The sequence below is a fragment of the Barbus barbus genome (assembly GCF_936440315.1).
Source record: "Barbus barbus genome assembly, chromosome: 28".
Lineage (NCBI taxonomy): Eukaryota > Metazoa > Chordata > Actinopteri > Cypriniformes > Cyprinidae > Barbus > Barbus barbus.
The window spans coordinates 19,014,291-19,039,007 of NC_136756.1; the positions used below are offsets into that span (position 1 = coordinate 19,014,291).

Below are 24,717 nucleotides of genomic sequence, written 5' to 3' on the forward strand. Positions count from 1 at the left end.
TTAAATCGTGGGAACGTCATATTAACTTGTGGGAAAGTGATATTATGTCGTGGCCACGAGATCGATTTGTCGAGGTAACGACATCCTTATGCCACGACTTCATATGTTGAGGGAACGACATATTTTTCTCGTGGCCACGAGTTTAATGCCTAAACAAACCTACGTGACCAGCAACCCGGGATTATCAGGGATTCACTAATATTTTATTTTGAATTAAGGAATTGTTATTTTAATTATTATAGAAATTATTACATAATGAAATTATTATATTGACCATAGGCTACCGGACTGTAGGCAATTGCACGCCTACACAACATTCAAGTTTATTATGAATAGGCTAAATGTTACATAAAGTACATAAAATAAAACAGACCTACAAGAAAACATTTTTATCCATCCCACAGTCTTGTTAGCTGTGTGTGTCCATTAACTGATCGACTTTTTCTATAATATTTGTATATTATTACATTATTATTATTAGCCTATTATTATATTTTTATATTATTTTTTTTCCCTTCATTTCGATCTCTTTACATAACGTTCTGACCAGTTTTGTAAATAAGCCTACTGTAAATGCTCGACATAAAGCTTTGATTATGCTGACTGGCATTTATAGCCTATTGGAAATGCAGTTTAAAGGTTGAATTTAACATATATTTATTTTTTTCTATGAATTAATAATTATTAATATTATAGCCTACTGCCTAGTGTTTCGTTGAGGAATGAATCATTCACGTAGTTTCATTTGTAAATGAAAACACAACACACTCATTTATCATCACGCACTGGCATAAATAGCCTACAATCATAAAGTATTGGCATAATTGTCAGGCGTTTGCAGTATTTGCAAAATATATGGTAGCAAATAGCATAATTATACAGAACGTTAATTAGGTAAAGCGATACACGAATTGAAAGGGGGAAAAATAGAATATTATAAATGAAATAAATATAAAAATATAGCCCTAACAAGTTAATATAACCTAATAATAATAATAATATACAAATATTAAATTAAACGTTTAATGTTAATAAAAATGTTTTATTGATCTCTGATAATACCGGGTTGCTATGGTCACGTAGGTTTGTTTATGCATTAAACTCGTGGCCACGAGAAATGGATGTCGTTACCTCGACAAAATGATCTCGTGAGACGACCCCTCCCAGGCACCGTATTAATGAACTTGTTTGTGATATTATTATTATTGTTATTGTAATCATGTTTATTAATGATAAGGATTATTATTATTAATAATGATTATTATTATCATTAATGAGCATGGTTAATAATAATAAAAATAAGAATAATATAACCATGTTCAATAATAATAATATTAATATTATTATTATAAAGAAGAGGAAGAAGAATATGGCAATAATAATTATTAAAATATTGTTATTAAAAACACTAATGATGAAAAAGAACAAAATTATTATTATTATTATGACCGTGTTTATTCATGATGATTATTATTAATGAACATGGTTAATATTAGTAATAATAAATATTTCAAAATAAAATTAATAAACATTATGATAATAATAATAATATCATGACCATGTTTATTAATGATTATTATTACAATAGTATTATAATTATTTTATTGTTATTGATGCTGTTCTTTTTGCACAAGCATTTATTTCTTCCACTCTGCATCTAGAGCTTCCCTTGTCCGAAGCTACAACAACAACACTCTTCCAGCTCCTTCTCACGCCCATCACAATTCTAAGTCTTCCGAGAGTGATCTCTCTTCTGCTGCGCTCCCGCTGCCCCAGCCTGAAGTGGGACCTACCGCCCCGCCAGGAGCGCCCAGCACCCAGCGGCCTCCAGTGCCCCAAACATCTGTTGCTGTTGCACCCCCAACCGAGCACCCACCCTGTGGTTTCAATGGGTGTCCAGCCAACAATCCCCCGCGACCTCTTCCGGGTGGCCTAGGGTCCCCCGGAGCCCCAGGTGGGGTAGGCTGTGGGGGAGGGGGTGAGCTGGTGCCTGTGGCCTTGGACAGGAGTGAGGGAGGGGGTATGGGTTTCAGTGTGACGGCTGGGGGGCAGGGAGGGCAGCTGGCGGTGGTGAAGAGAGTTTGGGACAGACGACAATGCCACTCCCTACAGCCAGGGGATGCCATTATTAAAATCAACGGCGCTGATGTGCAGAGCCTCAGCTTCGCACAGGTAATTCATTAACTCTTCCGGTCTGTTTCTGAAGCTCTTCCCTCATCAACCTTAAATATTTGAATCCTTGCAAATGATCTTTTTTTCATACGAACAGGTGCAGCGAGTGCTGCAAGAACATACCAAACAGGGTGAGGTGGTCTTACTGGTTTACAGAGGAGGTGAGTGTCCTCCACATTGTCTATGAATAAATCGTTTATAATGTTCCATAAAAAAACATAAGAACTGTCCATTGTGATTTCATGATCACTTTAAAATGTTATATTATTTAATCTAAATAAATTACAAATAAATTACTGAAAACTTTTAGTGTGAAAAATTAATATTCAATGGGAGATGTGAAAGATAAATTTGTTTAACATTTGTTATTATTTATTAATGTTTCACTTACAAACAACTGTCTAATATAAATGATATAACTTTATAATGTTAATATAAATTATATAACTTTATAATCTTTAAAATGCTTTAAAAGATTTAATTTAGCTTTATATCAAAGGTAATCTAAATGTGAAAATAGAAATTAGCATTTAAATATCAAATACTGGCTGATACCATTAAATTAAAAAATTATATTAAATAAAAAATAATAATAGTGTCCGATAACCAATATAATATAATGGAAAAACATCACATCAAGAAGAATCTGTATGACATATTCATACCATTACATAGAGCACCATACATCCTGCCTCTCTTGCCCATCACCATCCTGTTCTCTCTCAGGTTCTCTTTGTTCCCCAGGCTCCCCAAATGCCTATAAGAGACCTCCTCCCTCCCTGGGCACCCCTGATCTGACCTCACCCTCCTCCGATGGTGCTGTGCCCAGCCAGAGCACCCTCTCTCCTTCCTCACCTTGCGGTGACCTCCCCAACCTGGTCCAAAGCACCAGCTTCCTGGACTCCGTGCCCGTGACCCTGACCCTAGAGCCCCGGGACTGGATAGGAGTCGAGGACGGACCTGTTCAGTGGAGCCGTACTGCACCCTCTAATCTCGGCGCAGTATCCAAAAGCCATGTAGACACGAGGGGAGCGATCTCTTCCCGAGCGATGGAGGTGGAGTTGAGACGGAGACCAGGAGAAGGATTCGGGTTTGTCATCGCATCCCAGGACGTAATGAATGGAAGTAAGTACAGGCTGGGTTGCAGCAGGATCTGCATTTATGATATCTGGCCAGTGGATGTGACCTTGTGACCTTTGTTTTATCTCTGGTTATTGTGGTATTTGGAAGCAAAAAAAGAACATTTAATACATTAATACAATGTTAATTCAAAACATGTATCCTACTGGAAATATATCCTACTTTCTGTCTCCATAAAGTAATTATCACAAAGGGAGAGAGTATATAATCCTGCTTTGCTCAATGTTTGGAGGCCAGGTAAATTGTTGAAAAAAAAATATTTTCAAGAAAAGGGGCATTTTACCCCTCTAAGCATGTTGGTCATCTGAGTCATGCCATTATGCAATAAGCATGTGCACAAAAATCCCTAATTAGCAGACTAATTATGATTTCTTTCACTTGATTTGAGGCTTTGCTGATTTGAAGCTTTTGCTCTTTACAGTTGTTTTTAATTAGTCATAAATGTACATGTATGATTTGTACCTCACTGCTCTAAATGTTGAAGGTGAAAGTTAAATATAAATGTAGGTTTAGTTAAAGTCCAAATGAGGTCAAGGTTTGTGTCCAGCAGTTCTTGTATTTGTGAAACAACAAATGGAACAGTTTCCTGAGTGCACAGTTTTTCCTGTTGTCTTTGTTTTTTTCTTGTGCATTGCCCTTTGTTCAGTTGTTTAGTAGTTCAGTGTTATTTGCATCTTATATTTTGTCTTATATTTTTTTCTTCTGTAACACAGAGATTTGCAAGAAAGAACCATTGACATTTGTCTGTTTTGGATGTTTATGGGTTTGTTGCATTTTCTTAAAGTTTTTGTTGCTACAGTACTTCATATTAATTTGGGCAGTCGTAGCCTAATGGATAGAGAGTCAGACTTCCAACCTGAAGGTCTTGGGTTCAAGTCTCAGGTCCGGTAGGAATTGTAGGTGGGGGGAGAGAATAACCAGTGCTCGCTTCCACCCTCAATACCACGACTGAGGTGAGACCCTTGAGTAAGGCACCGAACCCCCAACTGGTCCCTTTTAGTCTAAGTAGTATCAGCCAAATTTCTATGAGGGATGATATCATTTATTAAAGATTTGGAATTGAATCAAATATGTACACCCGTAATAAAAAATGGCAAAAGTTTTGGCATTTATTTGAAACAGAAATCTTTTGTAACATTATATTTTGTAACATTGTAACGTTATGTCTTTACTGTCACTTTAAATAAATTTAACGGATCCTTGCTGAATGCAAGTATTAATTAAAAAAAATTATATGAAAAAAATCTTAGCCCAAACTTTTAAAGTATTTTTTGTGTGTGTGTGTGTGTGTGTGTTAGACATCACAAAATAGGGTTTTAAATATCACACACTTCACTTCTCATGATGCTTCTTTTGTGAGAGGATTCAGTGTAGTATTAAAATCACTCTTATTTGCTTTCACTCACCATCCCTCCCTCTCTCTCTCTCTCTCTCCCTCTCTCTCTCTCTCACTCTCTTGCTGCTTTTTTCACCCTCTCCCCCTCTCTATTTGCCTCAGTTCAGTTTTGTCAGTGCAAGCGTCCTCAGTCTCTGCTCTAAGGGAAAAAAACACCTGAACAGCTCTCTTTTCTCAATTTCCTCACTGTTTTGTAATATTATATGTAGATTACAGTGTCAGTGTCAGGAATTCTCTGGATTTGAAGCTGGATTTAGAAACTCTATCAGGACAACATGCTGGAAAGGCTTCAGTCTGCCCTGAAAACGGTGAAGGAAGCGAAACGTAAATACTATCTTACCTCTTATGGACTCTTATAATATCTGTATTCTGCTAAATTATTGGCATTGGTGCTGTTTACTATTGAATATCTGCAGCTGTATCAAGTTTAGTGGCCATTTAGTGGATTTTAAACATTTCCTTGTGTTTCCTAAAGCTTTGTGATTTGTTTGTTTGAACTGAGATAGGGTGTGTTGAGGTAACAGTTTGTTCATGTGAGAGAGAACAGGATGCGTGTTTTGTTTGTGTTGCATTGTATGCGTAGTCTTTCAGCTCTCCAGGATAGTTCTTCTGAAGTGCTCCCCTTCTGATTACATCTCGGTACTTTTCATACTTCAGAGCGTCCTGGAGATGAGGTTCACCTGGACTCTCACATGCCTGAAATATTTCCACTGGCAGTGCCAATGAAGGGCTTAATTCTTCTGTGATTTTTTTGGACCAGTGAACAAAGAATCATCCACACTGTAGAAGGGTCCACTGTAGAAGGGCTTACAGACTTCAATAGCAATGAACAGAAAAAAAAAACATTTATATGGAACTACAGAGTATTTTCAAGAATACCATTGTACGTCCATGGTACAAGTCAAACAAGTCAAGCCAAAAGTTGCTTGGTACTACAGTACATGGTATATTCAAAATACTGTGGTAGTCCCATGGTACTTTTTGGGAATGTTTTTAAAACTTTAGATATGGTGCCTTAATATTCCTTGGATATGGTATTACCATATTTTTGTGTATGGTTTATTCATTACAAAAAAGCACTGTAGTAGTGCTATGGTACAGTGATGAACTCATATGGTAACACTATAGTATTTTGAAGTTTACTACATTTACTACAATTCATGGTAACACTTTAAGGTATCCTTGTAACACGTTACATGTACTTATTATTATAATATCAATAAATTATGCAGAATTACATGCAAGTAACCCTAAGCCAAACCCTAATCCTAAACCTAACCATATAGTAAGTACATGTAGTTAATTAATATTACTCAGTACTTAAATTCACAATTACACTGTAACAAGGAGACCTTAAAATAAAGTGTAACCCAATTCATTTACCATAGTATTTACATGGTACTGCCATGGCACAAATTCAAAAAAGTCAATGACACCATGCTAGTGACACTAGTTTTTAGTATTGTTTGGCCATGGTACCATATTTTTTTTTTGGTCTACCATGGTATTCTTTGAAATCTGAGTATCATACCAGAATACATGAATATGGTCTCTCTATATGGTCTCTATCTATATTTTCTTATATTTTCTGTCACTCAGTTAAATTATTACTGATATGAGCTGCTCATCCTGAATATCTTATTGAGTGTGTGAGATCATCTACATGAGGTCATTTGTAGGGAATGTGCAGTGTGTTTGTGTGTGTGTGTGTGTGTGTGTGTGTGTGGTGGGGTGGGGGGCAGAGAAACTCGTTCGAGTTGTGCTCAATATAATATTGTCTGTATCTTATCTGTATCCTCTCTATGTGCAATATCCTTAAGGCGTTGTCTTATGCCCGTTTCCATTTTTCAGAGGAACGAGTTGATCTAGGGTCAGCTGATGCTGTTTCGTGAAGCTTAGCTGTGTTAACAGACATTGAAGTTCTGTATCATTGGTTGAGCGTATTTTCTCAATGTCATGTGAGGTTTTGCATTGTTCATTTTAACGCATATTTATACCGGATCATTTGCTGTTGTTTACAGCAGTGTTGGGATTGTTTGTTTCTGCAGGGTCAGGCTGATGTAAATGGAGTGTTGTGAGTCTGATGATCGGTCACCATTAGCTTTAATGCTGTGATCTGCATCTGTGTGTTTCAGCTCCGTAATGTGTACTTGTGTGTGGATAATTTTTTTATTTGTTTTTGCTCACAGTGTTTTTAAAGATATAAGATATTAATACGCACTTGGTCACTTGTTGTTAAGCAGATATTTTTATCACATGAGGGTGAGTAAATTGAGTCAGAGTTTTCCTTTATGGATGAACCGTTTTTTTTTATGAAAATTTCAAAAGACATTCACACTGAGAATGCTGTACTTTTACACATTATAAGTTGAAACCTACATTGCCAATTTAATTCAGGCACATGTGACACAAATTGTGCTCTATTATTATTGTTTTTTCATTCATTCACTGGTCATGTACTCACTGAATCATTTACTTGCTGATCACTGAAGGGCGTTGTTAGTGCATTAAGTATACAAATGTGAGAAAATGAGGGAGTAATGAGGGAGTAAATTAAGGACCTTGGTTTGTGAAATAGCGGTTCCATAAACTGGACAAAGATTCAGAAGGTTTTAAATTCCCCAACATTATTGCTTAATGTTGGGGTTATTTTCTTATAATTATAACTAAAGCTGAAGTGTGTCATTTCAAATGGAATGACAAAAAATGTACATACTTTTTAAACATATTTCCTCAAATACTCACCCTCTTTGCCATTGGCTGGCTAATCAGATAGCTACGCCCCCAACTCACATTATTGGTCGAAAGGTCAGACTGGTCAGACAAACACATTTTGGGAAATCAACCTAGTAATTGCTTAGTTATTCTGTAGTAAATTTACTTGAAGCTGAAGTGTGTCATTTCAAATGGAATTACAAAAATACTGTTTTTGATTTCCTCAAATTCTTCCCCTTTCTGCCACTCGCTGGCTCATCAGATAGCCCCACTCTAAACCTACGCTATTGGTTGAACTGTTGTCAGGCTGGTTGGAACATTCAAACAAGCAAAGCAATGTTTTGAAAGGATTCTTCTGTATATGCATCTGCATAAGAAACTGGAATTGGAGATAGTATATTAACATTAACATTCTTCAGCTTTAATAATAACAATAACAATAGAAACCCATAGCAGTTTAGGTAAACATGCGTGCATGTGTTTTCCTGACATGTGACAAAAGGTCATAACCTCAGCATGAGTCCTTCTGTTCTGTACTCTGCATGAGGAGTTTTGTTAGAGTGCTGCAGCCATCCACTCTCGACCCCCGATTGAACTCGGTTTGCACAACACGCAAAACCTCTGTTCTTCCCGCCGAACCCTGTGGTGTGTGCAAAAACTAGGCTCTCATACGGCTCATTGGCTCGCAGTTCAGAGGAAATCTGCCCAGACGTGAAATAACAGAGGCTGATGAATAGTGGAGGTGAACAGAAACAAGGTGTTGTGTAAAAGTTCTGAAGCGCGACCCAGTTATTCCACACATTTAAAGAGTAGTTAAAGTTTCACCTGTGCTTTCATTGTGCAGCTGTTTGTGTCAGTGTTGAAGTGCTGAAGAATTATTGAAAAACTTTTTTTTGCTCAAAATCAGTATATAATCATTTTGTGCCTTTTTACTTAGATAGATACACTGAACAAAATTATAAACGCAACAATTGGTTTTGCCCCCATTTTTCATAAGCTGAACTCAAAGATCTAAAACCTTTTCTATGTACACACAAGGCCTATTTCTCTCAAATATTGTTCACAAATCTGTCTAAATCTGTGTTAGTGAGCACTTCTCCTTTGCCGAGATAATCCATCCACCTCACAGGCGTGGCATATCAAGAGGCTGATTAGACAGCATGATTATTGCACAGGTGTGCCTTAGGCTGGCCACAATAAAAGGCCACTCTAAAATGTGCAGTTTTATCACACAGCACAATGCCACAGATGTCACAAGTTTTGAGGGAGCATTCAATTGGCATGTTGACTGCAGGAATGTCCACCAGAGCTGTTGCCCGTGAATTGAATGTCCATTTCCCTACCACAAGTCATCTCCAAAGGCATTTCAGAGAATTTGGCAGTACATCCAACCGGCCTCACAACCGCAGACCACGTGTAACCACACCAGCCCAGGACCTCCACATTCAGCATCTTCACCTCCAAGATCGTCTGAGACCAGCCATCCGGACAGCTGCTGCACAATCGGCTTGACTGCAGTTCATCGTCGTAACCGACTTGAGTGGGCAAATGCTCACATTTGCTGGCGCCTGGCACTTTGGAGAGGTGTTCTCTTCACGGATGAATCCCGGTTTTCACTGTACAGGGCAGATGGCAGACGTGTATAGCGTCGTGTGGGTGAGCGGTTTTCTGATGTCAACGTTGTGGATCAAGTGGCCCATGGTGGCGGTGGGGTTATGGTATGGGCAGGCGTATATTATGGACATTGAACACAGGTGCATTTTATTGATGGCATTTTGAATGCACAGAGATACCGTGACGAGATCCTGAGGCCCATTGTTGTGCCATTCATCCACGACCATCACCTCATGTTGCAGCATGATAATGCACGGCCCCATGTTGCAAGGATCTGTACACAATTCCTGGAAGCTGAAAACATCCCAGTTCTTGCATAGCCAGCATACTCACCGAACATGTCACTCATTGAGCATGATTGGGATGCTCTGGATCAGTATAGACGACAGCGTGTTCCAGTTCCTGCCAATATCGAGCAACTTCGCACAGCCATTGAAGAGGAGTGGACAACATGATCAACTCTATGCGAAGGAGATGTGTTGCACTGCGTGAGGCAAATGGTGGTCACACCAGATACTGACTGGTTTTCAGACACCCCCGGACTCCCACAATACAGTAAAACTGCACATTTTAGAGTGGCCTTTTATTGTTGCCAGCCTAAGGCACACCTGTGCAATAATCATGCTGTCTAATCAGCATCTTGATATGCCACAGAAGTGCTCACTAACACAGATTTAGACAGATTTGTGAACAATATTTGAGAGAAATAGGCCTAGAAAAAGAAAAAGTCTTTGATCTTTGAGTTCAGCTCATGAAAAATGGGGGCAAAAACAAAAGTGTTGCGTTTATAATTTTGTTCAGTGTAGATAGATAGATATGTATATATTAATATATTATAATTAGTTTTTTTTCCTGTAGAAAGTGGAGATTTCCTGTAAAAAAAAACTGATACAAAATGCCTCTTTCAGTACTATACTGTGTTCTAAGCTGTCATTCTCTGTATCGTTCATAACAGTGTGAAATTCTAGGATTATGGGAAGTGTTTGATAAATTATGTAACAAACATCATATACCTTCATGAAGCCAAAATACTCTGATGTTCAGTAACTACAAATCCCACAGAGCATTTCTCTTTCTTTCAGACAGCTGGGTCAGAAACAGCTGTACCCCTCTATTCATCACTTTTATTTATCTCTTTATCATGAGGGAGACTTTTATGAAATTACATAAACCCCCCGTGCCGTGTTTATTAAATGCCCCCCCCCCCCCCCCCCCCCCCCCCCATAAACACAATAACCGTTTTAATGTCTTGGCTCTGTATGTCCACTTCTATAAATAACCCAGAGAACAATATGCTCATTAACAAAGATGTTTTACACGCTATGAATAATGCATGAATGTGTTATGAATAATAGACAGACTCATGAATAATGTAGGTTTGGTAATAATTGGCAGCACTTAACGATGTGGTACATGGGAGAACATTCTCGTCCAGCTCAACACTCTTCACATGACACTGAACACACACTAACCTGGGTTCTACACACACAGGTTTATCTCGTTAGACAAAATTTATTCAGCAAACAATATTCTGTGATATGTTACTGTGATCATGGCCAGAGACAGACCACTTGTAGAAAATTAAAAGGGAGAAATTTTAACATTCAAAATACTTTTGCCTGCATAGAAAATACTGTAGCTGCCCAAGGACGTTTTCAAGTGAACTGACTTGGCTTAAATGAATAGTTCAGCCATACATATGTACATATGATGGACTTTCTTCTGTGAAACACAAAAGGGGAGTGTTTGGAGAATGAATCTTTTCAATATAATAAAATCCTAAAATGACCATAAATGTGACTCATGCACTAAATTCAAAGTCATAAAATAGCTTTGTGTGAGGAAAGGCCAACATTTCATTTATTCATTGAAAATCACTGCAGTAACTTAAAATTTAGCCTGCTTGTCAAACAAAGCACTTGAGACATATAGACTATACTTTCATACTAGGTACTTAATACTATTTTTTACTATGCTTTTATGATATTTTATGGTATTGTTGTGTCCTTTTTGAAGCTTGAAATCTCTAGTCCCCATTTATTGTAATTGCATGGAAAAGATCTACATTTCTCCAAGTCTATTGTTTCACTGGAAGACAGATTAATTGCATTTTGATTTATTAAAGGGTTAAAGGGTGCAAAAGAGAAAACAAATATGCATTAAAAAAAGTGAAAACATATGTACAAATGTACTGTTTATAATGTGTGGTTTTCAATTTCAAAAATGGGGGTAAATTACCATTTCATGTCTACTATGAGAAATATAGATCTTTTCCATGCAATAACAATAAATGGGGACTAGAGCTTTCAAGCTATATAAATGCATCATTCATTCATTATTAAACACCACATCACACATACTGTACATGAAAAGGTTTCCGAGTAGCTTGTTTTACATTTCATCTCTCTCTATCACCTGTATGTTTGATCTTGTCGTGTGTGGTGATTTCTCTCTGGGGAAAGTGCATACAGATCAGATACTCTGTTAGTAGTTGAACTACAGTGCTGATTATACTAGTTTGCAGTCCTATTATCTTTATCAAAGAGTTCCATAAGATCATACAGGTCTTCTCAGATTCACAGCTGAGGAAGCTTCAGGACTCTTTGTACAGATCTAAAAAGGACTTTCATGTTGTAAGGAAACGTTTCTTGGCTCTTGCTCAAAAGACGCAGCAGAGTGTAAATTAGGAGAGCAATTCTAACATATGTTTGTTCTTTTATGACGTTTATTCAGATTTGCTGCCCACTGTGTCAGTGCAACAATGTTTCCTTTGTTTGTATCATTCATTTCCTATTAATATACAGTCAAGAGTTTGAGTGGTTCTGCAGTTCTCTCAAGGCTGAAGGGGACTCTGAAAAAACTCACATATGTCGAAGTACAAAAAGTTTATACATAGTTTCAAGCTTGTGTACACTTAAAACGTTGCTCTAAGCTGACACTTTTGACCTAGATTGCTTATGGGAGCATTTAAAGGGCTAACAGAAATGTTGTCGTTTTTACATGTTCTGCACTGTTGGCTGTTTCCCCAAACAAGTACACGATCAATACAAACAGGTCGATTCACTGGCCAATACTGCCCACTGGCAGTGCTAAGAGCATGTTTGGGAATGTCTCTAAAGATGCCAACTTCCCTGCTAAATGGTATGCCACAGGAGCTGAGGAGCCATTAGATTAGGAAATGCTGACAAATAAAACTGTGAGCCAGGTACACCATGGCTATATTTATTTGAAAACTGCTGGTTAATATTTTTGCTGCTTAATATTTTTGTGGAAACCATGATACATTTTTCATAAGAACAGCATTTGTTTGTAGAATCAATCTTTTGTACATCGTAAGTTCATCACAGTTCTATTAATTTAATATTCATACTTTATTACTTTCACTTATTTATTTAATAATCTTGGGCCTTATTCATGAAACAATAACAAAACATTTAGTTTAAATCTTACGTAAATGGTCACATTCAGTAGAATCGTAATTTGATCGGATAATTTAAGGAACATTTGTTTGCTCGTTTTGAATAAATAATGGCCCTTGTCTGTGGAAAAACATGTTCCTGTTTGTCTATTCTTAATCATATCCTTTAGCCTAGCCTCTTTCTGTCTTTCACGTTTTTTGGGGTGGTTGTTTTTCTCTTTTATGAAAGCTTGCATGCCAGTCTAAATTTGGTGTATTTGTGTGCCTTTCATTCGCACATCACTTGCAGAAACATCTCTCAACAAAGACGTACATGGAGCAGAATGCTTAAGGCAAAAGAGCAGTATTTCAGTCTGCTGTCTGATGTTTTATGTCTCGCTCTTCTTTCTTTAATTGACTGTTTCTGTGTAACATGATGGCGAGTGCTCAGGGTAACTGTACGCAGGTCTTTGAGATTACAATCTTGGCAACCAACCTCTTGTTTGGCCAAGAGTGAAAGGCTGAATAATGTGGACAGACAAGGTTGGAGTGGAACAAAACAATAGGCTACACAGGGTGAGTACAGACCCATCAAAGGACAACAACAGTGAAACTTGGGACATACTGAAGAGAAGGCAATAATTAAACAAACACAGGTGTTCAATAAACATGATTGATGCATGGGATTTCAATGTCCAGATGGCTCCACCTTGTAACTAGCAGGCAGAACAGTTTATTCTAGTGAGTTATAGCAGGTTTGTTCTTTCGTTTTGTTTTGGAAACTCCTTTGTGGAATGTGAAAACCTTTGAAACAATGCTTTTTTCCTTTAGTGTGATGGAAAACGTGTCAAAATACACACTTTTAGATGAACAATGCTGGCACACACAATGTTTATTCTTTTCATGCAGAGGTGTGAGTCCTAGTTAGATCTGGATTCCAATCCCTGTTGGAATCTAACATTCTTTCCTAAGGAGTTTAGTTACAAAACAAATTTTGAACAATATATTTGAAAACACAGTTTTCAGTGTTTAAAGAGAAAGTTCTCCAAAATGATTAAAACTAAGGTAACTTGTTCTTATGTCATTTAAATATTTTTTTAGGAATGTGGTAGCTTTGTTTAAGGAACAGATGAAACTCTAAGTAGTCAAAATGTTCATTTTTAAGTGGGATCATAATTGAAAGAAATGGTTCAATCAAGAAACAAATAAAGAAAAGTAAAATATCACTCATCCTTTTAAAACTGATTGACGGAGATTTTTGGGTGAACTGTCCCTTTTTAGAGCTGTAGCGTGAACTATGAGTTGTGCTGTAATGTAACTCCTGAAGCTTAGAGATTTGTGTATCTTTGCACATAATCTATTAAATAATGAAATTAATCATCATGTGGCTGTCTCTAGGATTGGCAGTAAGGTCACAGAACTTCTGTGGTCCAGAATGTCCCGTGGTTATGTAAACATGAAAGTTTAAGTGAGGAATTTGTTCAGTGTTCGGTCAGCTGTATAATCTTCTTTTGATTCAGTGATTCATGCAGTTCATTTAGAATTGTGCCCCTTTGTATCGTCCCATCATGCTTTACCAAATGGTGACCCATTATAAAATGGAAAGATTTTTTTGTTTAATTTACATGGAAGAGAGGATGAATATCTTTTTTTCTGTCTCTTTTTCTGTCTTTAGCCTCGTCTCTAGTGTCTCACAGGTTTGTGACGGTGCGACGGGGGAGCCCAGCAGCACGCAGTGGTCAGATCCAGCCAGGGGATCAGCTGGAGGCTGTGGAGGGTAGATCAGTGGTCACGCTGCCTCACAGGGACCTCGCACAGATACTGCGCAGAGCCGGCAACACACTCAGACTCACCATTATACCACGCTCTCACACTAGTAAGCACACCACACACTCATATAATGTTCCTAATTTCACTTTTTTATATATATATTGTATTGTTCATACACTGCTGTACAAAAGTTTGGGGTCTGTAAGATTTCTTTGAAAAAAATCTTTTGTGCTCATCAAGGCTGAAATTACTTGATCAAAAATAAGGTAAAAGCGATAACATTGTGCAGTATTACAATTTAAAATAACTGATGATTTTTATTTTAACATATTTAACATTTTTAAATGCAATTAATTCCTGTGATGGCAAAGCTGAATTTTTCAGCAGCCATTACTCCAGTCTTCAGTGTCACTTCAGAAATCATCGTTGAAAATCAGTGTTGAAAACAGTTGTGCTGCTTAATATGATTCAAATATGCATATACATCTGAAGAGTTAAAAGCCTCTAAGCGCTGCCTGAAATTTTCATCTAAAATGAGCATTGTTCTCACGCTCCTATGTTTAGGTTCAGTAATTTCACTTTAATGGCAATGTATAGGTCCTTTTCTATGCAATTCAAGTGAAATAACTGAACATAAATATAGGAGTGTGAGAAAAATGCACATTTTAGAAGAAAATTTCAGACGGCACTTAGAGGCTTTTGCATCTGAACTCTTTATCTGCAGATACATTTTGTCAGGATTCTTTGATTAACAGAGAGCTCAAAACGAATAGCATTTATTTGATATAGAAATGTACAAGTCTTCACTTGTCACTTTTGATTAATTTACTGCATTCATGCTGAATTAAAGTATTAATCACTTTCAAAATTTGAATGGCAGTGTACATGCACACGAGTTTGTTTTTATTGTGTATAACTTACATTTGGTATTTGTTTTGTAAAGTGCCTTGAGAAACTAGCTGTTTAGATTTTTTTTTTAAGTTTATTATTATTAATAATATTATTAATTAACAATTTGTTCATGCATATTTATATAGTAATTATTAAATAATTCAATTAAATATTTTTTGTTACTTTATGTTATGTTTTATTTATTATTCTGAAATAATGTTGTTTCTACTAGACCTTGTCTTGTATTTTCAACAATTTCCACAAGAGGGTACTGGTGTAAAGACTGTAAATAAGTGTTAATAAGCCTTGTGTCTAGACTCATGAGTGTCTATTTTTTCATCAGACAATAATCTACCTGAGTACCCTGACTTTGATGCTGAGAGTCGGTTAAGAAAAGGGCATCGCGCTAAGCAAAAGGTGAGACTACATACACTCATACACATGTGTTGTGGAGTAATTTTGTTCCATACACTCTTTTTTTTTTAAAAACTGTAAACCTCAAAACTTTTGGTTAAAATTCATATGAATGTGTAGGGAAAGTGCATCTCTATAACTGGACACCATTTCTGAATGCGTTATTTATTGTAAACGCTTCTACAGTCAGTGTGATAGTAATGTATAGCAATTATTGCTAATTCTTTAAAGTAATGTAAAGAATTAGCATGCTCTTTAAACTAGTTAGCATGGTATCTGCAACTTTCCATTATTTCATACCCTACACCACATAAAGCTGCTTATGAAAATGCCCCCCCCCCCCCTCTTCAGGATTCCCAGCACTACAGCGTTGATCTTGAAAGGGGGTCAACAGGATTTGGTTTTAGTTTGCGAGGTGGAAGCGAGTATAACATGGGTCTGTATGTGCTCGGTCTAATGGAGGGTGGACCGGCCTCACGCAGTCAGAAAATGCAGGTTAGTTTACACACACAGTAAATTGTATTGGGACACCAATAAATAAACCTTTCACTTGATTCTGTCAGGGATTTTTTGAAAGTGTGACTCAAGCACAAGGAGCAGCACTGAGTCATGCTGTGAAGATTATGCTGAGGCATGCTGGGATTAGGTTCTGTTGTTGACATTACGCTGAGTCACCGAGGGTTTTGCTGACTCATATTGCAGGTGAGTGATCAGCTCGTGGAGATTAACGGAGACAGCACAGCTGGGATGACACACAGCCAGGCCGTGGAGCAGATCCGAAAGGGAGGAGCCTGGATACATCTCATACTGAAGAAAGGCAATGGATACGTACCAGATTATGGTGAGGGGAGAAAGAGTAATGTATAGGAATAGAGGGTTTGAGAAATTTAGGTTCATATAAGAGTAATGATCGACCGATGGCCAAAATATTTTATAAAAGTTTTGCTTCCCTCTGATAGTTACCAGGTTTACATCTGTAGATCAGATTCTTCTTGTCAGGGCAATAGGCAGGTAAGAGGTAATATTTGGAGCTCATATGTTGAAATGATACGTTTGTCTATAAAAACTTGGTAGAAAACAAGGTGATGACAGACAATCAGGACTTTTCCAAAAGCATTCAGGATATAAGTTCAATCCTCTAGCTTCTTACCTGTACTTTTTGCAACTCTGCATTGGATTTTTCCCCTTGATTTATTTCTTTCTCTTCCTGTCTTTCACAACTTCATACTTTCGTTCTGTTTCTCTCTCTTGAACTCTCCTCCAGTGGAGCTTTCCAGCTTATCTCTTTGTATGACTAACTCGAAGCAGGGTGAGCCTTGCTTCTATGTCATCGGCCGGACAGAAAACACACGGTTGGTAACCGTTCCTTGTTCCTGTTGGTTGGAATTTTACATTTACATTTATGCATTTAGCAGACGCTTTTATCCAAAGCGACTTGCATTGCATTCAAGTTACAGTTTTTACATTTTATCAGCTCATTTTATCTTTCTTAATGTTCACTTTGTGATCTCACAGTTCTCATACTCCCTTCTACATTCTGCTATTTCTGTTTCCTATAACTAAGGGTGTCATGTTATTTTATTTATTTATATATATATATATATATATATATATATATGTCATGGCCAAAAATATCGGCACCCTTGGTAAATATGATCAAAGAAGGCTGTGAAAATTAATCTGCGTTGTTAATACTTTTGATCTTTTATTTAAAAAAATTACAAATATCTAACCTTTCATTGGATAATAAGAATTTAAAATGGGGGGAAATATCATTATGAAATAAATGTTTTCTCAAATACACGTTGGACACAATTATTGGCACCCCTAGAAATTCTTATGAGTAAAATATCTCTGTAGTATATTCCCATTCATATTCACAATTTTGAGCACTCCAGGGTGATTATAAACATTAAATTATCCAGCCATGGCTTCCTGTTTCACAGAAATATAAATAGGAGGGAAAACAAAGACCAAATTCCCTTAATCATCCATCACAATGAGAAAAACCAAAGAATATATTTCTGATGTGCAGCAAAAGATAATTAAGCTTCACAAATTAGTGAAGTGGCTTTAAGAAAAGAGCTAGAGCAGTGAAAATCCCCATTTCCACCATCAGGGCAATAATTAAGAATTTCCAATCAACATAAAATGTTACGAAACTGCCTGGAAGAGGATGTGTGTCTATATCGTCCTAATGCACGGTGAGAAGGAGAGTTTGAGTGGCTAAAGACTCTCCAAGGACCCCCGCTGGAGAATTGCAGAAAATAGTTGAGTCTCGGGATCAGAAAACCTTTAAATAAAAAATTGTCAAACAGCATCTACATCACCACATGTTGTTCGGGAGGGTTTAAAGAAAAATTATCCTCACTCATCCAAAAACAAACTCCAGCATATTCAGTTCACGTATTGAACATATTGAAGCATATTGAAGGTCCAATCAGACACGAATGGACCTTCAAATGGGACTGGCTTCTATGGTCAGATGAAACCAAAAAATTTGCTTTTTAGCAGAAAACACTCAAAATGGATTTGGTGAACACAGGGATAAAAAGTACCCCATGTGTACAATGAAATATACTGCTGTATTTTTGATGTTGTGGGCCTATATTTCTGCTGGAGGTCCTGGACATCTTGTTTAGACACATGGCATCATGGATTCTATCAAATACCAACAGATAAAAAAATCAATAAGTGACTAATTCTGTTAGAAATCTTATAATGGGCCATGTTTGGATTTTACAATCGTACAATAATCCAAACACAAACCTCAAAAACAACACAAAAATGGGTCACTGAGCACAAAACCAAGCAGTCCTCTGACCTGAACCCTATAGAAAATGAGTGGGTTGAACTGAAGAGAAGAAGCACCAACATGGAGCTGTAAATCTGAAGGATCTGGAGAGATTCTGGATGAAGGAATTCTCTAACCTCATCAGGCATTATAGGAGAAAATGTAGAGCTGTTAAACTGGCGAATGGAGGTTTCAAAAAGTATTTAAATAAAAGGGTGCCGTTAATTGTGGCCAGTGTGTATTAGAGAAAAACATTTATTTCATAATGCTATTTCCCCATTTTAAATTCTTATTATCCAATGAAAGGTTAGAATTTGGTGATTTTTTATTTATTTTATTTTATTTTTTTAAAGATCAAAAGGATGAACAATGCAGATTCATTTTCACAGCTGCCTTTGATCATATTTACCCAAGGGTGCCTATATACCACATTTACCAAGGGTATATGCCATTTAAAATGTTATGGTCAAAATATTTTCAATGTTTTTGAAAAGTATTTTATGCTCACCAATTTTGCATTTATTTAATCCATAATACACTAATACAGTGCAACAGTAATGTTGCAAAAATATTTTTACAATTTTAAAATAACTTTTCTATTTTAAAATGTAATTTATTCTTATAATGGCAGGTTGATTGTGGAATAATTTTAATTTTAATACTTAATATTTTTTTTTAAACTGTGATGCATATGTTCAGGATTCTGTGATGAATCCTGAAAATTATAAATGGTTTTATTTTTTCACTTTTGAAGAATTTAATGCATTCTTTTTGCTAAGAAAAAATCTTACTGACCCCACACTTACAGAAGTGTATATAATAATAATCATAACAAAAATAATTCATTTTTTAAGTTGATTAAAATTTCACAGTAACACTTGAGTATAGGACTAGTTCTCACTATTAACTAGTTGCTTATTAACATGCCTATTTTTAACATTGTCTGTTTATTAGTACTTATAAAGCACGCGTTCTGCATGACCATATTCTACATCGCTAACCCTACCCAATGCCTAAACTTACCTACCTTATACTAACTATTAATAAGCAGCAAATTAGGAGTTTATTAAGGCAAAAGTCATAGTTAATAGTTTGTTAAACCATTGGACCTTAAAATAAAGTGTGACAAAATTCACTAAACAAAATTCACAGCAGACTTTGTGTAATATTCTCTTAACTAAATCTGCTGTTTTCTTTTCAGTTTGAATGATGCTTTTGTTGTAACTGCTGGCCATTTTTCTGTTAAATTATAGCCTTTGATAGAGAACTTTGCAGAGATTCCCAAAGTCATCCAAATACTGATTTGAGATGTACTTTAGGTCCAAAATAACCATAAAGAACAGGTACCAGGAATTCCCTACCATAATAATCGTGTTTTTTAATGCAACAAATAGCTAATGCCATTGTTTTACTGACAGTGTTGTTTACTCCAGCATTCAGACACATTTCTCTTCCGCCGCCTCCATCACAGACCTTCACTCAGGCTGAGATTACAGGGAATAACCCCATACTGATCTCAGAACAGTCATTGGTACATCACATTGTGCTGTCATAAATCCCCCCATTTCTCCATCATCCAACCCTTATCCAACACCTTCTTTTGTAGTTTTTTGTAGATAATGTTTTATCATTCAGCTCTCTCTTTCCTTCTCAGACCATGAAGCTGGAGCCGTTTCCCCCTCCTCCCTCTTTTCCGAGGAGCTGCGTATGGCTGCAGTGGATCGCTCTCCTTCGAGGAGCAGCAGATGGGTGGATGACAGTGGACGAGAGAGGAGAGAGAGGAGGGGGGAATCAGGGGAAAGGAGCAGAGGAAGAGGAGCGGAGGAAGGCAGCTCCCGGTCGGCAGGAAGAAGGAGAGAGCAACAGATGCGTTCACGGAGTTTACCCGGCACGCTGAGGAGCCAAGAGGGGCCACGGAAAGAAGATAAAGAGGACGACACACGGGGAGAAAGAAAGGGAGAAGAGGAACGACAACGAGGAAGGCAAAAAACTAATAGCGTTGGAGAGAGAAGACGAAAAGTGAAGGATGCTAGTTCAGAGAGAGAGAACGGTCTCCCAACAGACCGAGAGAATGAGAGAGGGAGTGTCAGAAGAGAAAAGAGGGATCACAACAGAACCAGCACAACGGAGGTCACACAGCGCACACCTTTCTCCTTCCTCATGCCTTTGGACAATGACGATGATGCAGAATTGGCTCACAGCTTCTCTGAAGTCAGTGTGTCTGCAGCCAGCATCGCATTCTCGGGGATTCAGTGGCCCCTGGATGCCATCAGCCGTCTACAGGCTCCTGGATCTCCGACAACAGCCCCGGGACCCTGGCTAGTCCCCAGCCCTCACAAACTCTCTCAGGTTTTAGAGGGGAAAAGGCTGAGCCAGAACAAGGGAGGACTGTGGTCCTAATGCTATTTCCTTAAAGGGATAGTTCACCTAAAAACTCAACCTCATGACGTTCCAATTCAGTATGACTATTTTTTAGGAATTTACTTAATTGTGCTAGTTGCACTTTTTCAGTTGAATGAATGGGAACTGAAGCTTTTAAGATACAAGTAAGATGCAAACGCACCAAAAAAATGGTTTATACTATATTCCAAGTCTTGTGAAGTCATATTATAGCTGTGTGTGAGAAACACACAAACTGGTTCAGGCCTATTACATTTTTGTGAATCTAATCAATTGATTTATGAATCTTATCATGAACATTGCAAAGAAAGCTAGAGCAGATTTCAGTGAATAAAGGTGTCCTATTCACCACTTTTCAGCAATTTTTCGCTGTTGAAATTATTTTAATAGAAATCCACACCATCTGGAATTTAATGGGAGGCTGAAAGATTTCCCTATGTGTATTTTGCATCGACTTCAGTTGGTCATGCAAACCAACAGTAACCTCCTTGGTTTGAATGTGAATTTTGTGTGAGCTGTGGTTTATACAAAGCTACACTATGCACCTTAAAAGGATATTCCATAGGATAGCCCACCCCCCCATGTCATTCCAAATCTGACTTTCTTTACTTCCATTGTATAAAGAAAAATTACTTCAAAAGGGAATGGGACCTGAAACTCTTTGGTTACAATCCAAAGAAAGAAATGTATCCAGGTTTGGAATGACTTGAGGGTGAGTAAATGATGATAGTATTCATTTTTGAGTGGACTATCCTTAACAACTGAGATCTCGGCCTGTTCTATCACGTGTCATATTGACTTTTTAATGTAACATTTAATGCAATTTAGTTCTCAATTCAAATTAACCACTTTTATGATTCACATTCACTTTTATGATCCTGCTTATGCGTCCTTTTTGAAGCTTGTCTTCAAAATTTCTCCTTTTGTGCTTCACGGAAGAAAATAGTCATACAGGTTTGGAACAACTTGAGTGTTACTAAATGATGACAAATTGAAAAAAAAATGGGGGGGGGGTGTAAACTATCTCTTTAACTTTCTCTTCTCTTCTGTCTCTTTCACTCACACACACACACACACACACACTCTCTCTCTCTCATCCAGCCTCTCCAGCTCTGTCTCTATATATATGGTTTTCAGTACACCACCACCATCCCATCTGTCCCTCTTCTGTCTCACTCAAATCCATATCTATATAGTACTAGAGTTGTGGTATTGGTATCATCCAGATAGCGCACAAGTCTCCCATCCAGGACAATCAATCCTTGATTTGATCGCCATCTAGTGGCCAAGGAGAGTAAATGAGCAAATGCTGCCATTATGATGTGGCTAGCATGATAGTAACTGCAAGGTCAGTTAATATGCGTCTGTGATTCATGATGTCCTTTATAGCATGTGTCTTTTTTCATATCATTGACATTTTTTATTTTGCATATTTTCCATTTATTTTCATAAGAATGCAACAAAAATTCTATTATAAAAAGGAAGATTTATTTAAGACACTGTCGCTCAGTTGTGCCCCTGAAGAGCTACATTTCTGAAAGTAAACTAGATCGAAAACAGATCTTCAGGAGCAGGACTAAGCGATTAAAGAGATTTTATTAGCTGCTTGCTGTTTGTGACTGGACTGTAACCCCTCCCCTGCTGTGTGCGCGGTGGTCTTGCTGTTGAAAGAGGGGGGAAGGAAGATAACAGAACTAAAGTTTTATTATAAGGCCAGTGAGCCATATCAAACCTCTCCAGGTGCCTTCTGCTTCTTTAGCCAGTGTTTACCAAAAAAAGAGAATCAAATACAAGTAAAAGAACATAAGACGTAGCATATTAGAAAGTGTGCAACACAATACTGTTCTGCCTCTTTAACATCTATATCTTTGCAAGACTTGGTTCACGAGTTGGGGAAAATATTCTGCACATGCTCTGCGAAACTTCAGCTAAGTGAGTCAAAGTGAAAGAGAGCCATTACAAGTGCCTCATGCGATATTCCTTTATACGAGACATAGACTTCCCTCAAGCTGAAAATCAGGACCCAATGTTTTGATTTGTTTCCATTGTGATACTTTTTTGCGTTTGTATGCTTTCCGATTCAATATTTCAGACCCATTTCATTGCCCTTGACATTTCTGAAAAATCGCAAAAAGGAGAAAACGAAGGCCTGATCGGTCCTCATCCCAAGCCCTGCACCAATCAGCATTGAGCATCATGAGGAATCTTCATTTCAGGATACAAAAAGAAAAACAAAAAACCAAGAAGAAGAAAAAGGGCATTTTGATACAGGTCTTCTATGCATTTTGTAAGACTTACTGATCAAAAATTGATCAGTAAGATATGAGATTCGTAATTTTGTGTACTGTTAAAATACACAGGCAGGTTGGTGAATCGAAAACGAAAAATTGAAAGGAGATCCGGTGATAATCAGACATGCTGTACCACCAGCTTATGCATTGATCTTTACCTCAGAACTGTCTGAGCAATAAGTGCTATCTCTTTCTGTTCTGTGTCATACCAAGCAAAGCTCTAAGCAAGCTCATCGGAAAGCTGAGTAATAGAAATATGCACAGTAAAATCATCTGTGATAAATTAGTTAGGATAAAATGCATCCCTATACATTTGAGTTTTAAAAATATCATATTTTATTAAGTAGATTTGAATTTATTTCAGTGTTTAAAAAATAGAATACAATGTCTTTTAATTTATCACTGGAGTTCTTTACTGTGCTGTAACTTATCAATAAATGCTTACATAGAAGATCACATGCGAGTTCTGTTGCCATACGCAGCCTGTAATCATTTAGCAATTAGCAATTCGAGTGTTAACACTAAATCAGGGCTTATACATGAGTATTACACAGCGTTCAGCTGTACATCTGAGGTGTCATCTGAAGTTCACTGCTCACAGAATCCTCAACCAGCCTGGGTATTGATGTTGACTTTGTACCTGATTATCCCATTATCAGCACGTACTGTACAGAAACTGGGATGAGCCTTGTAAATGTTTAGTTTGGGTTTATTTTTGTGAGGGGGAAGATTTAGTTTTCTTTCCCCCCAAAGCATTAAAACTGTAGCATTTCCCTTACTGTAGCAGATCTTAGGAGAAAACAAGCTTATTGTACATAATTATAGACCCTGGACATATCTTTTTTTTATTATTATTTGTATTCTCGAATCCCCCAATGTCGCACATATCAGAAATATACAGCACTGTCGAGTTAACCTGAGACATGTGCAGCATTTTAAACCGAGGTGCCCACTGGCTTGACGAGAAGCTTGATATATAAAACGATTCTTATAATTCAGTCTTGCATGTCTGTAGTGAGTATACTAGTTTTAATAGCACTGGCCCTTACAATGAAATTAAATGTCCCCATGGCATGATACTGAATTCCACAGCCCAGGAGGCCAATTGCAATGTTTTATAGAACATCTGTTGCCAGTTTCAAATTATTCAAATTGTGGAATCTGATCTGAAAGCTTGATTGCCCCCTAGTGCCCACTGTGGTTTTTGCACACTGTGTCCCTCTTTTATATGCCTCTTCATGACGTCTTCAACAGCATATTAAAAGCAAGATTTAGAGACCCAAAGACCACAAGTATGTAGTCCACAAAAATAACAATTAGCATGCCCACCGAACATTTTCCAGCCCCATAGGTTTCCTTGTACTGGAGACAGTTTAGACCCTTAGGTGTTCAGTAGTCAGAGATGTAGTCTCAAGGACGAGCCATACTCTGAGCCAACCGATATATGAATACAGTGATGCAATGTTTTTTTATAATAATGTCTGCAAGGATCCTATCAGTGCAAATGTGCCATTTAAATGCTAATCAATGATGTCGTACTCTTTCCCTCTCCCGAGAGAAATCCAGATAGGCGTTTGGCCCTCTGAGTTTGACGCTTTTAAAATGTCAAATCACAAACGGAGTGTTTCAGCTTTGAATTTTCAACTTGAATTTGCTATATTGGCCTTGTAAGGAGTCAGCCATTGTACAGAACAAGAACACTTTTATTCGTAAAGAGAACAGA

At 37.4% G+C, this 24,717-nt stretch overlaps 1 protein-coding gene across 1 annotated transcript in view; it reads left to right on the forward strand.

The window, feature by feature from the left end:
* Positions 1-22,935, forward strand: part of magixa (MAGI family member, X-linked a) — a gene marked incomplete at its 5' end in the record, with an annotated part of 40,908 nt that extends 17,973 nt beyond the window's left edge. The window contains 8 exons of the mRNA XM_079383486.1: positions 1,662-2,172; positions 2,270-2,333; positions 2,917-3,297; positions 14,110-14,310; positions 15,439-15,512; positions 15,861-16,004; positions 16,212-16,350; positions 19,958-22,935. Coding sequence (XP_079239612.1) covers positions 1,662-2,172; positions 2,270-2,333; positions 2,917-3,297; positions 14,110-14,310; positions 15,439-15,512; positions 15,861-16,004; positions 16,212-16,350; positions 19,958-20,703 — 2,260 coding nt within the window. The 3' untranslated portion in view covers positions 20,704-22,935. The remainder of the gene's footprint in view (positions 1-1,661; positions 2,173-2,269; positions 2,334-2,916; positions 3,298-14,109; positions 14,311-15,438; positions 15,513-15,860; positions 16,005-16,211; positions 16,351-19,957) is intronic.
* Between the last annotated feature and the right edge of the window lie 1,782 nt (positions 22,936-24,717).